Source organism: Hibiscus syriacus, unplaced genomic scaffold (assembly GCF_006381635.1).
Source record: "Hibiscus syriacus cultivar Baekdansim isolate YM2019G1 unplaced genomic scaffold, ASM638163v2 tig00110528_pilon, whole genome shotgun sequence".
Taxonomy (NCBI): domain Eukaryota; kingdom Viridiplantae; phylum Streptophyta; class Magnoliopsida; order Malvales; family Malvaceae; genus Hibiscus; species Hibiscus syriacus.
This window is the reverse complement of record NW_024062770.1, coordinates 674959-690395: the sequence shown is the minus strand read 5'-3', so window position 1 is coordinate 690395 and position 15437 is coordinate 674959. Positions and strand designations below refer to the sequence as shown.

The 15437-nt window shown below is 33.4% G+C and overlaps 1 protein-coding gene across 1 annotated transcript; it reads right to left on the bottom strand.

The window, feature by feature from the left end:
• Nucleotides 1-5819: 5819 nt before the first annotated feature.
• On the bottom strand, nucleotides 5820-6647 carry LOC120130210 (zinc finger CCCH domain-containing protein 15 homolog). The gene is made up of 2 exons (XM_039147500.1): nucleotides 6520-6647; nucleotides 5820-6198 (listed from the first exon to the last, which is right to left on the bottom strand). The coding sequence occupies exons 1-2, from the start codon at nucleotides 6613-6615 to the stop codon at nucleotides 6064-6066; spliced, it is 231 nt and encodes a 76-aa protein (XP_039003431.1). The 5' UTR covers nucleotides 6616-6647; the 3' UTR covers nucleotides 5820-6063.
• Between the last annotated feature and the right edge of the window lie 8790 nt (nucleotides 6648-15437).

Sequence of the window (15437 nt, the reverse complement as noted above, 5' to 3'; positions counted from 1 at the left end):
GTAAATAACAAACTTGATCTTCTGATAAAGTGTTGATGGTACTGCCCCAGGTTGATGAATCCATGGCCTTCCTAAAATGCAGTTGTACGAAGGCATAATGTTCATCACCAAGAACTCTATGTTATATGTGGCGGGCCCAATTGTTAATGGTACTTCAATTTTGCCAAAGTACCTCCCTCTAAATCTCGTTAAATTCTCTAACTACACTCTGGGACGTTCTCATATGGGAATGATCCATTGGTAGCCTTTTAAGAGTGACCAAAGGCATTAAATTAAGGGTTGAACCATTGTTATTAAGAAACTTGGCAAAGAATGCCTTTTACAATGAGTAGTGATGTGTAATTCTTTGGCACGACCCCTTTCTCCGGACAGAATCTCATCATTAGAAAATTAGATAAGGTTATCAGCTTGAACATTGTTAACTAGCCGATCCATCTTATTGAATGGTATGTCCTTTGGCATAAATGTCTAATTCAAGACATTCAATAATGCTTCTCTATGTGCTTCCGAACTCAATAGTAATGCCAACATTGAGGTGCGTGCTGGCAAGCTATGTAATTGTTCCGCGATGTTATATTCACTGTGCTTTAGAAACTTTAAGAACTACATCACTTCCTCATCTTTTATTGTCTTGTTTACAAATGGTTCATCTTCTCTGAATGGCACAAGTGTTCTCTAGGTAAGTTAGACTTTTGGGAGTAGCACTTCCCAATAGTATGCCACACTTCATGGAAATCTTCCTTCAAAAAGCTCACTTGGCATTCATAATACCAAGGCACTTGTTTGATGTCATTATAAGGGAAAGGTCTTGGTGCTATTATCACTACTTTTTCTGGTGTTTTATCTACTATCTTCACTTTAGGAGTGAATATCAAAGGATGACCTACACCATATCTCTTGTCAGATGAATCTCCAGTCGCATAAATGTTTCTTCTGGAGTTTCCTTGCTTTCCTCATAGAATTCCAGCTCTTTTATATCCATCATTAGCTGGATCAAAGACCTAAACTCAGAACATTCTTGCACATCATGTCATTCTTCATTGTGATAACAACAATGATTGCCACCTTCATATTTTGATATGCTAGGTTGTGGTGCCAAATATCCTACCTTTACCATTTGCTTCAATACCCAAGCCATAGGAGATTTCACTTCTAAAACTCTGGTCTTGACTTTCTAGCCTTTCTCCTTGATGATTATGTTAGCCTCATTTTCTTGGTGATTAGGTAGATGGTTCTGTGCAACATTAGGTGACTCTGAATTATTGAAGTGAATCTAGTTCTTGTTACGCATTCTTTGGACAATCTTTTTAAAAGTGAGGCAGATCTCAATAGCATGCCCCAGGACCCCACCATGATATTCACAGTGTGCATTCTCATCATACCATCTGGGGTATGGGGGTTTTAGAGGTTATACTGGGTATGGTGACACCACATGTGTATCAAAAGTTGCTGGTAAAGTTCCTTATATTTTATGGGAATATGATCGAAATGATCATTTTCTCTTTCTCTCATTGGTTCCCTCGAATCTTGTCTAGAAGTACCTTACGGTACAGCTGCAATTGGTTTTGATTTACATATTGTAATACTTTTATTGGAGTTGAAAGCATTGATGTTGCTGATTTCTCATTCTCTCTTCTTCATAGGAGGTTTTCTACTTGACTCACCTCCCACTACATTTCCTTGTCTTATTATCGTCTCCACCATTTCTCCAGCCATAATTAGATAAAAAAAGTTCCTTGATTTGATTACGACCATGTGCCCAAAGAAAGAAGCCTTCAAATTATGCACGAAGAGCTTCCTTGTTTCTTTTTAATCCAAAGGTAAATGAACCTGCACTGCTAAATCCCTCCACCGTTGTGCGTATTGCCTAAAACTTTTGTTATGCTTATTCTCTATACTTTGCAGCATAAAATGATTTGGTCTCATGTCATTTACATGTTTGTATTGTTCCAATAATGACTTGGCAAGATCTTTCCATGTCTAGATGTAAGAATGGTTCAGTTGATTGTACCACCAAATGGCTGAACCTACCAGACTCTCTTGGAAGCAGTGAATCAGGAGCTGGTCATTCCCGACATATATGTCATCTTTCGACAGAACTTGGGACCAAACTTAGTTCAAGTGTGTCAAGTCTATAATAATTTTCATATCCTTTAACTGTCTTCATTTGATCTTCCAACGCTTGATCTTTTCTCCATTTTCTTTGCTTTGGCTTCCTCATTAAAATTCGGAATTCAATAATCATCTATATTATTTTAAGGGTTGGTTACAGAGGCTTATTCTTTTGTAGCAGATGAATACCCTTGAAGTCCTAGCAAGATTCCAGGTGAAATAACCAACTATGGAGTAGGTGGTACAACCACCCCTTCAGATGCCCCTGCCCCAGGATCATTCATTTGATTCAGGCCAGACAACCTTGCAACAATCTAATCAACCAACGAATATTGGTTCCTAGTGAAAGAATCCAAGGTATTTTGTTGATTGACTTATTCTATCCTCAAGTTCCTTTTGCAATCTCAGCATGTTTTCTTCAAGTTGAGCAATCTTTGCTTCCATATGTTTTTTTCTTTGTATGATTGCAGTCTCGACATTTTTTCTTCAAGTTGATCAAACTTTGCTTCCATCTTCCATTTTTTTGTATATTTGTTGTGGTTTTTTGGTGCTCATCCACTGTTCGTTGTTCGATTGTTTTTTGTTGTTGTGTATTGCTGCCTTTTTCTATGTGTTTTGGTTGGCTTCTCGGTGTGGTATTTATATAGCCCCCGTCAAGGTTGTTTTCGATCACCTCGAGGTCGTTCCCCCGTTATTTGGGCTTCGAATTGTTATTGCTTATTGTTGGCCGAAAATCTCGGGATGGTTCAGTCCCGAGTTGCTCCGATTTTTGCGATTTTCCAGTTTTCATGACGATTGTAACCACGCTGTCGCATTGCCTCCACGTGTCGTTAAACTATTAATCAGATGCATCTTGGCCTTTGAATCAAAGAGCCAGATCCAACGGCTCTGGATGATGCGACACCCCTGCTAAAGTATGAAACTCTAGCCCCCATCTGGGTCTGGCAGATGGGCTTGGGCCTTATCAGGCTTGCTTCGGTTGGGCTTCACTCTGGATTGGTTTGACTTGGATCGAGATGGACTTTGTTGGACAAGATTTAGACCTACAAATAAACTTAAATATAATATAATATAATATAATATAATATAATATAATATAATATAATATAATATAATATAATATAATATAATATAATATAATATAATATAATATAATATAATATAATATAATATATAATATAATATAATAATATAATATAATAATATAATATAATATAATATAATATAATATAATATAATATAATATATAATATAATATAATATAATATAATATAATATAATATAATATAATATAATATAATATAATAAATAATGTGTATACTATATTTATTTTAAAAACTATATAACATATATTATATTTTCAAAAACTATAATATGTTTCAAAAACTATATATATTATATATATTTTTTAAAAACTATTTTCGAAAGTCATATATATTATATGTTTCAAAATTATATATTTTCAAAAATCGTATTTTATATACATTTTTAAAATTATTTTATATATATTATATATTATATAATATTATAAATACTGTAATAAAAGCCCTTGGTGTCCTTGACAAAAATGGTGTCTACACACACGTATACATATTGTGTGCTTTACTTCACTCAAGGTTACGGGTGTATGAAAAATACGTTAGGGTGTTTAAAAAATATGATGTGATTCATTAAATCCATTAACTGATTTCAGTGGTTAAAGTAAGTGTTTTTTCATTAAAGTCTTGGGTACGAGCAATTGCAACTATAGTGTGTGCATTGTTAATAGTTAAAATTATGAACATATATTACCTTGTAAGCACGCCATAAGACTATTCAAAAAAATATCCGATTCATTTATTTTTTATTTTTAGATACTTGAAATTGAATATTTGAGTGAGAAAAAATAGATAATCAAAACATATTTAAATCAAATAAATTTTAATTACGAATTATTTAACAAAACTAATAAAATATAAGCTTTTAGAATAGTTTACCCAACCGAACAGCCCAAACTTGAAGCATCTTTGCAGAATAAATCTCTCAACTGAATCTGATTTACGGAAGATTGATTCAAGCCTCGTATCCGAACAGACACTTGCTGTTTTCTCCAGCCGTATAGTCAAAGGGCTAGTGATCCACATCCAAGTGAAGAGCCAATTTTTGAAAAACAAGCTAGCGGAGGATGTGTTCCTATGAACTTTATCATTTACACCAAGTTCGACGGGTATCGGTAATCTTTTTCCACAAAAAAAAACTTACAATAATCAAATCCCAATATACAACCGGATAAATAACGAGTGTAATATCTAAATTATCAGTTTTAGTCCGTTTTAATACTTAAAATTTTAATATTTTCAAAATCATATATAATGTTTAGTTTTTGTTTCGTTTTAGTATCTCACCATTAAAAGTGATTTACACGTGTACCTTTTTTATGGGTAAATTGTATCATTCATCATTCAACTATCTTCTCACTCTCATTTTGGTCACTAAAGTTTAATTTTTTTAATTTAATTATTTAACTTTCAAATTACTCCTAATTTAATCACTCTAACTTTCAAATTTATTTTTTATTTTTAATTATATATTAATAAAATAAAAATAAAAATAAAAATGTCATGTCACAAAATTATTAATAAAATAAATTAGAATGATTAAAATATAAGCTATTTAAAGGTTGAGTAGTTAAATTAAAAAATTTCAAACTTTAGTGTCAAAATATGAGTGAGAAGATAGTGGAGTGATGAATGATGCAATTTACCCTTAAAAGAATGCAATGCCATTAAACCGAGGCACTAAACTAAATAAAAACTAAACATGAAATATAATTTTAAAATAAAACTAAAAATTTAAATATTAAAACGGATCAAAACTTATAGTTTATTTACTAAAGTTTTACCTTTACATCCTTATAACTTACCAGAATCAAACCTCGCTGACTTGGAAATCAATCGGAACTTATCCTATTGCAAGGTACCCATTATATAATTTAATTCTCAAATAGTATTTTAATTATTTATTACGGGAGAATGATTGCATATAACCACAAAATATAAAATTTAAATTTGATATTTTTTTCAAATTATGATCTATCTTCAGATCAGATGTTTGTATACTTGATTTTTCGAATATTCGTATATTTGATTTTTTTTTCGGATGACGATTTTAGTGATTTGGAATTTAAGATTGGATAATAATAAAAAAATGCACACCCATAGTCAGGGTAGATTTTTTTCCTTGCGCCTGAGGCAATATAAGGGTTTAAGCGCCTAGAAAGTTCCTTGTGCCCATGACATCATTGTTCCTGATTCATTGGATTGTTCTGCTTCACAAATTTGAGTTCAAGACATTGATATTCGGATAGATATACCAGCATAGACTGAAAAAGGTATGGCAATATACTCCCATGTTCTTGTGTGAGTAGACAACTACAAACTTTTCAGAATTTGAAATGTGTGTTCTTTTTTAGGAAAACTAACATTAACAGCTTCTATCTGTTAGACATCTACAGTAGTCGACTACGGGTTACATATGGTTGCAAAAAGCCATTCCAAAATTCAAGTATGGATGGAAGAAATGACATAAATTGCTAGCTGAACTTACCCTGGATATAGAGGGAAGTTGTCATAAGAACTTCATTCATACTCATTAACATTACTGAGTAAAAAAGCTCAAAATGACAGCTCCACAAATATCACAAAACCACAATCTATTCGATCAAAGAGTAACAAATTAGAGTTCATTAAACAGTATGGGATAATCAATTGACCTTAGCAGTCAAAGTATCAACAAAGGCGGAAGGGTAAAATGATTTAATACACAGTCAATATCGTAATCGAAATCCTATAAATGTTTATTTTTTTGGCAATGACTTCCTTCTCTGAAAGAAACTCAAGGGATAGAAGCCTGTATTTGCATGGATTATCTCTTACCAGAATAAACGATTCATGGCCGTTCCTTGAAGCAACCTCAATATTGGGAGTTATCGAACACCCAAGGTTCATGTAAGAAAAGCTCCCGTCCATTCATTTGCACGGTCCCGGCTGCTATATCTTCAGCACGTTTTCTAGCTGCCTCGGCTTTCTTAGCTGATGTATCTCCATCCTGCAAAATGACATGAACTGTAACTCGAGAAACCCAGAAAAAGGGATAAAAACAATATGGAAACTGAAGACACTGAACAAAAAAAAAAAAAAAAAAAAAAGAACGCAAATTGAACCTATATTTTCTTATTAGGACTTTGCAACCTCAAATATTTCAAATTCAATTGTCAACTAATATCATCCATTGCTTAGTTTCATTAGTTCTGCGTCTCCAATTTGAAATTAAATCTAACATCTAAAAAGAAAGTGGTAAATAAGTAAAGCCCTAATTCGCATCAAATTATTAAAAAGAAAAAAATCAAGGATAAAAGTATATGAAAACCTTCTGGCGCTTCCAAGCGAGGAACTGGGATTCCGTAATTGGATTAACCCTAGGCGGTTCGTTCTCTGGCGATTTCTCATCTTCTTTCGGTCCCATTTCTCTTTAACCATAGGGAGATAAACACGTGATCTCGGATATGTTTATTAGGCTTGTTTATACTTGAACGTCATCGTTCCAGCTAAAACATAAATAATATGTTTTAGGGTAAACTACACATTTAGTACCTAAATTATCAGTTTTTATCTGTTTTAATACTTATATTTTCAATTATTTTCAAAATTATACCTAATGTTTAGTTTTTATTTTATTTTATTTTAGTTAAAAACTTAACGACACTGATTTTTATGGATAAATTACATCATTCATAACACAACAATCTTCTAACTCCTATTTTGATACTAAAGTTTAAAAATTTCAATTTAACTACTCAACTTTCAAGTTACTCCTATTTTAATCACTCTAATTTATTTTATAAATAATTTTTTGACATGAAATTTTTATTATTATTTTATTAATATATAATTGAAAATAAAAAAAATAATTTCAAAGTTAATTGATTAAATTACGAGTAATTTGAAATTTAAGTAATTAAATTAAACAAAATTAACTTTAGTGACCAAAATAAGAATGAGAAGACAGTTAAGTAATGAATGATACAATTTACCAATAAAAAAGAGGTCACGTGCAAATCACCCGTTAAGTTTTTAAAGGCGATGTGCTATAACGAAATAAAAACTAAATGTTAGGTATGATTTTAAAAAATTAAAAGTTTAAATACTAAAACGAACCAAAACTAATATTTTAGATATTAATGTGCAATTTACTCTATGTTTTATACACCAATAATTTTATTTATCTAACATGAAAATAAATTAATACGTTTTTTTCTTTAATGTTTATAATTGAATATAATTCATTCATATAATTAAACTAAAATTAAAATTATATATAATTATATTAAGTCAATTATAAATATATGTTAATATTCGAAGTTGTTTGGTTTGTTACAATTGATATTAATGATTTTTTCTATCCTATTAGGTACACATACTTAAATTTCATTATATAAATTATCCCAATGTGGTAAGTTCATTATTTTTTTTTTAGAATTAATATACATTTTAATATTTGAAGTTAGCTTTTTAGTTTATATCCGCACTTGAACTTTATTTTTTTTTTGTTCAAATTTAAATATTTCATATTCAAATCAATTCGAGTTGGATGTATTTAGTCAAATTTTTAATAATTTTACAATTTTTAAAATTTAATTTTTAAAATAATTAATTGGACAAAAATTTGAAGTTTAAATTTAAATCAATAATTCAAATTTAAATATTAATTTCAAAAAAACAATAAATTAAGATACCTAATTATATACTAACCCTAAACAATTTAGAAGACATGACAATTTAGAGTAGCTTGTATAACAAAATCAAATATTAAGTACATAATTAAATAAAAAAATGTGTTGCGTTGTATATTATATTATAAATATTGCCTTAAACATGTAAACAAGAAAGTAAATGTAGAACAAATATTTTGATATAAAAAATAAGGGAAAAAATGTTTTTGGACCAAATTGAATTTGTTCAAACATTGCAAAAATAATTCAAAGTTTTTAAGTTTTTAAAAGGTGAAACAGACAATTTTGGGCTGGTTTTGAAACCCCTAAGGCATAATGTAAATCTGACCTACATGTTTCGAAACCCCCTCAAAGGTTTTGAAACCCCCTGCTCAAACGGCCAAAAAATTAAATGTGGGTTTCAAAACCCCCTTAAAGGTTTTGAAGCCCCTGCGTAGAATTGCAGAAAATTTTGCTGCCAACGACTCCAAATCATCCCCAATGGCTAAAAACAGCTAGTAACTCATTCCAACATATAAAAACACTCCAAGGACACTTGAAGAAGTTGACAAACACCTATCCAAGCAATCAAACTCGAGAGAATAGTTCTTCAATCTTATTTTTCGTTCTCTTGTAAATAGTGTGTGTTTAGTGAGCTTAATTTTTTAAATACCTTCCTTTTGATAGGTTTTTTGTTTAGACTTTCTATCATTTTGTAAAGGGGTTTTGGTTCTATCTTAGCCAAGTGAAAAGATACGGAGTTGTAAAGGTTACTCTTGATCCTTCAAAAATAAAGAACAAATTAGTGGATTTGTTGGAAAATCCTAAGTGAGAAGCTTAGGTAGTAGATGGAGACTTCATTGAGGAAGTTGAACCACTATAAATCATTGTGCAATTTTCCTATCTTTTTTACTCATTACTCCCTAACGTTTAAAAAGCCAATTCACCCCCTCTTGACACATATTTCGGTTGATCAATCGAGCTTCATAAATCCTAACAATTGGTAGCAAAGCTTGATTCATTAGAAAGTCTAATGATACTCCCTAAAAAGGCTACTTTTAAGGCATTTTTCACTTAAGTTATTGTTTGTTAAAAAGCTCATTTCGACCATTTTAGGATCATGTAGTTGCATATAGTTACATTAGTGATGGTGGTGTTAGTTTATCTTGTAAAGGTGTTGTGCGAGGGAAATGTGTGGTTGTTTATGTTGTGCATCAAATAAAAAGCAAAAGGTTGAACTGGGAAGGAATGTCGTGACACCACACGTTGCTGAAGCAGAATGAAATGCCTTGGCATTTCTGGCGCAGAGAAAGACAAACAATAATTTTTATAAAAAGACAATTGGCAAGCACATGTCTGATGGTTATAATCGCCTGTTGGGGACCACTACCACCTGGGAGGTTAAGACTCACACCCAAGGAATGACTCTAGGGGTATGATGGGTAATTGGAGTGTTAAAACCCATTAATACCCTTAGATATTTTTTTATTATTTAATACATCTCATATGAGAGAGAAAAAGGAGAACGCATTGACCAAATTCAACTAGATTTTCTTCACCTTCTCCACTGTATCCTACCTTCGATCCTCTTAGTGGTGTTTCTCCATTAACGAGCTCCAAGGAGTGGCGAGCTAGGCGTCCGAAAGGAGCTAGCAAGCTAAGACGAGTCGTGATTGTTGATGAGAGCTCCAGCTGCGCACATCAAATGCTTATTCTCCCTTCCACTTTGCTGTTATTTTTCATTTGATATTGGGTTGTTGGAACGAATGAATTTCATGGATGATTTGAACCCCACCATGAACTAACCTTATTTGGTGGGGTTGATTTTATGGATGTTTGATATTATTTTAATGGTAGATTTAAATTTATCTTTTGCATTTACTTGTTTGCTTATGAATACTTCATCTTCTAAGTTTGTAGGAGGCATGAGAGTGTTCATTACTTAGATGAAGGCTAAGTGTTCGAGAGAAACTTAGTCATTAATACTTTTAGTATTAAAGAGAAACACAAGTAAGATCCACATAAGAAATAGGGTGTAGCAATTTCTTAAGCTTAGAACCAACATAGTAGTACTATATCCTAATCCCTTATTGTTTGAGAGAGACTAAGATAGGATTTCAATGACTAAGAGGGGGTAGTTTTTATCAATAACATAGGTTTTCATAGTTGAGACTTAGAGGAGATGTCGTGATATTCTATTCTATTAAGTTCCTTTGACTAGAGATAGCGGGAGCACTTTCAGCAAACCCTGTCGAACAAGTGACGCTTAGATAAATCAAATCTTCTTGAGAGATAAATTTTAGCATCCTTAAATCATTCCCTACCATTCATTCCCGTGGAAGCTTGTTGTGTGAGGATTATCAAACTATCATTTATTTACGATTTTTATCATTTTTCATTATCTTGACATTTCTATCATTTTCAACATTATAATCTACTCTTGCCACTACATTTTTCATCTTCTACCACATCATACTATCAATCCATATCCACCAACATATACTTTTCATTGCCGTAACATTCTCTATTGGTACATATCATCACTAACTATACTTAAATAGAGTAGTGTTTTGCTCTGGTTAAACTTTGTAATTTCCACCAATCCCTGTGGAGACGATACACACTCATGACTTTATTACTTAAGCGATTGTTTACACTTGCACATTATTTGCGTATAATTTTATAGTACTCACAACACGCAATAAGTTTTTGGCGCCGTTACTGGGGGATTTGCAACGTGAAGTTAATTAGTTTTGCCAGAGTATTTTATTTTTGCTTCTTTATTCTTGTATAGTTTACTTTATATTTAATTTTTTCTTTTTCAGGCCTATTTGGTGTATGCCTAGAAGACATAATAACGAGCCATTGTAACACATAGAACCTAATATTGAAAGACTCTTTAGACAAAGGAGATGTGCTCAACGTGTTCGAGCAAATATGTATCAAATTGGAAATCAGGGCATTAGTCAAGATGAAAGAAATCAGAATGTCGAGACATTACAAAATGTTGGACCTGCTGATAGGCCTCGTGTTATTCGTGATCATTTAAATTCGATGCTAGATGATTTGAATCCTGGAATTGTGGCACCAGAAATTCAAGCTGCACATTTTTAGCTTAAACCAGTCATGTTTAATATGTTGAATTCCATAGGGCAGTCTGAGGGCATGCAAACTGAATATTTCAACCAGCATATTCAAAATTTTTTGGAGGTTTGTGATTTTTCCGCCAAAAAGGAGTGCACGAGGATGTGCTCAAATTAAAGTTGTTTTCATATTCTTTGCTTGACCGAGCAAGGGTTTGGTTAAGTGGTGTTCCATACGGTTTGATGGAATCATGGGCTGATCTTTATAATAGTTTCTTATTGTGATATAACCCACCGAACATGAACACTCAGCTAAGGAATGACATAGCATCCTTTCGCCAGGGTGACGATGAATCTATGTACGAGTGTCGGGACCGTTACAAGAGTTTGATTCGAAAGTGTTCAAATCATGGTTTTCACAATTGGACTCAAGTAGTTATGTTTTATAATGGAGTCAATGCACCCACGAGGATGATGCTTGTTGCCTCGGCAAATGGGACATTGCTGGATAAATCACCTACTGAGGTGTTTACTATTTTTGATAAAATTGCCAATAACGACTATCAATTTCCTTCCTTGAGGCTTGGGAGTGGGAGGAAAGCACCTGAAACGTTCAAGTTAGATGCCAAGGACTCAGTTTTTGCTCATCTATCAATAATTACTAATATGCTGAAAAATTTACAATGCTCCACTGAGGTAAAGTAAGTGAAAGTAGCTAACTTGACATCTCTGTTATGCCAAAACAATCATCATGAGAGCGAATACCCGACCAACCATGAGTCCATGAACTTTGTAGGTAATTTCAATCAAGGATAATAATCCTTATTCTAACACTTATAATGGAGGATGACATCAACATCCCAATTTCTCATAGGGAAATCAAGGAGCCCACAATGCTAATCAATCCACTCAGCAGCAGAATTACACTGAATCTCAAGGCTACCAAAATGCTATACCATGGCATAATACCAACAAAGTAGATTCATCTTCAGCGAGCATTAGTTCATTGGAAGCTACACTTCAAGATTTCATAACTACCATGAAGACAATGTTGCAAGACCATTATACTTCAATTAAGAATCAAGGAGCTTTACTTCATAGCCAAGACGCCTTACTTCAAATCCATAGTTTGTCTTTGAGAGCTTTGGAAGGTCAAGTTGGTCATATTATTGCGGCATTGCAAGATCATTAGCAAGGACGTTTTCCAAGCGACATTAAAGTCATTAAAATGCATGGAAAAGAGCATTATAACGTGTTAACTCTTAGGAGTAGAATGCAAAATTAACCAACAAGTCAAGGTTAGTGGGACAAAACATTATGATTCTACCCCAAATATTAAAGAGGTTGAAGCTAAATTACATAATGATATTATTTCTGAGAAGGAAAAGGAGGAGGGTTCTATTAGTGAGCCTGCCAAGGCACAAAATTCTGATGCCAAGGAGAAACCAATTCCAACTCCTGCAGTTAAGGAAGCTAGACCCCACCACCCTTTCTGTAAAGATTGAAAAAGTTTAATAATGAAGTTTAATTCAAGAATTTTATGGACGTTCTTGATTAGCTCCATATTAACGTACCTCTCTTGGAAGCTATTGAAGAGATGCCGACGTATGCCAAATTTCTTAAGGAAATTTGACAAAGAAGAGGAAAGTAGAGAAGTATGAGACAATTTCCACGGTAACAAAATATTGTTCTTCATTGAGTAAGTTTCCACCAAAGCAAAATGATTCGACAACTTCATTATTCCCTGTTATATAGGAGCTAATTTTATTAGAAAAGCACTATGTGATATTGGTTCAAGTGTGAACTTAATGCCAAATCTATATTCTTGAAGCTTGGCATAGGAGATACGAGACCTACCTCGGTTATTTTACAACTTGCCGACTGATCCCATGTTAAACCTGAAGGGAGAGTCGAGGATGTCATAGTAAGGGTGGATAAATTTGTGTTTCCGGTCGACTTCATAATTCTGGATTGTGAAGTTGATGCAAAGAACCCATCATTATGGGTAGACCTTTCCCAACCACTTGTTGTATTTTGATAGATTGTGAAAAATGTGAACTCACCATGAGAGTGCCTGATCAGTGTGTGACTATCAATGTGTTTCGTACTCTCAAGTATATTGATGAAACTAAAGAATGCCAAGGCATTTATGAATTGAGCTCATTGGTTGAAGAAGAAACCGAACAACTTTGGTAGAATAATTTTATTCAGCTAGAATACAAGGAATATTTAATGGATGATGAAAGCTTAGAGGAGCATGACAACTTCCCAATTTTGGAGGAGCAATCTAGATTACTACTAGCTAGATCAAGTATGAATTTTGAACCTTTGAATTTTGATAAATTTATTACTCATAAGCCTTCGTTATTGCATGCACCTACCCTAGAGCTTAAACCCTTGCTAGGGCATCTTAAATATGTTTACTTGGGTAGAGAAAACACTTTACCAGTGATTATTTCCTCTAACCTTACTACTAACCAAGAGAAAAGTTTGTTAAGTATTTTGATGCAACATAATAAAGTACATGGTTGGACTATGGATGATTTGAAAGGAATTAGTACCACGATTTGCATGCATAAGATTCTGCTAGAGGAATGCCATGGTAACTCGATAGAACCACTAAGAAGACTCAACCCTGTTATAAAGAAAGTGGTAATGAAAGAGATTCTGAAATGGCTTGATGCTGGATTGATTTACCCTATATCGAATAGCTCATGGGTGAGCCCTGTTCAATGTGTGCCGAAGAAAGGAGGCACGATTGTGGTTATAAATCAGGATAATGAATTATTACCCATTTGCACTGTTACTGGATAGAGGATATGTATGGATTACCATAAGCTCAACAAAGCTACAAAGAATGACCATTTTGCTCTACCTTTCATCGACTAAATGTTGGATCGATTGGCAGGAAAAGCATTCTATTGCTTTTTAGATGGGTATTCAAGGTATAATCAAATTTCTATCGCACCAAAGGACCAGGAGAAAACTACATTTACTTGTCCCTGTGGCACTTTTACCTTTAGAATGATGCCTTTTGGACTCTGTAATGCCCTAACAACTTTTCAGCGTTGTATGCAAGCTATTTTTCTGATATGATTGAGTATTTCCTTGAGATATTCATGGATGACTTCTCTGTTTTTAGAGACAACTTTGAGCAATGCCTCGACAATTTGGCAAAAGTTCTCAAAATATGTGAGAAAGCTTATTTGGTTTTAAATTGGGAGAAATGCCACTTCATGGTTACTGAAGGCATTGTGTTAGGCCATAAAATATATCATAAAGACATTGAGGTGGATAAAGAAAAAATTGAAGTAATTAAAAAATTACCACCAACAACTTCTGTCAAGGGTATAAGGAGTTTCCTTGGACACGCTGGATTTTATAGAAGATTCATCAAGGACTTCTCCAATATTTCTAAGCCCTTGTGCACATTACTTCAACAAAAGCAACCCTTTGTGTTTGATGAGTTATGACTCGGCGTATTCAGTGAGCTGAAAAAATGATTGATCTCAGCTCCTATTATAGTTCCTCCCGATTGGACATCTCCATTTGAGTTGATGTGTGATTCGAGTGATTATGTCGTAGGAGCTATTTTGGGGCAATGCCGAATTAAACTTTTTCATGTTATATATTATGCTAGCCATACATTGAATGAAGCACAATTGAACTACACCACCACTGAGAAAGAATTACTTTCCATTGTATTTACTTTTGATAAATTTAGACCATACCTAATAGGCACTAAAGTTATTGTTCACACTGATCACTCGACTATAAAATACTTAGTGAAGAAAAAGGATGCAAAGCCTAGACTTATTAAGTGGATCTTACTTTTGCAAGAATTCAACTTAGAGGTTGTAGATAGAAAACGTATTGAGAACCAAGTTGTTGATCATTTATCTAGGCTAAAGAACAATTATGAATGCCATGACACTGTAGACATTCAAGAGGAATTTCTTGATGAGAAAATTTTATATGCCACAACAATCCCGTGGTACGCTGACCTTGTTAATTTTCTTGTTAGTGGAATACTGCCTTTTGATTTGAACAGTCGGGGCAAAAAGAAATTCAAGTACGATGCAAGGTATTATTTTTGGGACGAGCCATATTTGTTCAAGCATTGTGCTGATCAGCTCATTAGACGATGTGTACCTGAAGAGGAACAACACGACATTTTATACCATTGTCACTCGGCCCAAAGTAGAGGCCATTTTGGAGGAGCAAGAACTGCTGCCAAGGTCCTGCAATCAAGATTTTATTGGCTAACTCTATTCAGAGATGCTCATACATTTTACAATCTTGTGATCGATTCAAACGAACTGAAAACATATCCAGGCGACATAAAATGCCGCTGCAAGGTATTTTTGGAAATAGAGTTGTTTGATGTTTGGGGCATCGATTTCTCGTGACCATTCCCATCTTCTGAAGGTGATCTATACATCTTGTTTGTTGTGGATTATGTATCCAAGTGGGTAGAAGCAATAGCAAAATCA

Excerpts from the sequence above, each read along its gene's own strand:
- LOC120130210 (XM_039147500.1), bottom strand. The coding sequence starts at position 6,615 with ATGGGACCGAAAGAAGATGAGAAATCGCCAGAGAACGAACCGCCTAGG. Across the intron at positions 6,199-6,519 it reads TCGCTTGGAAGCGCCAGAAG|GATGGAGATACATCAGCTAA; the intron begins GTTTTCATATAC and ends GTCATTTTGCAG.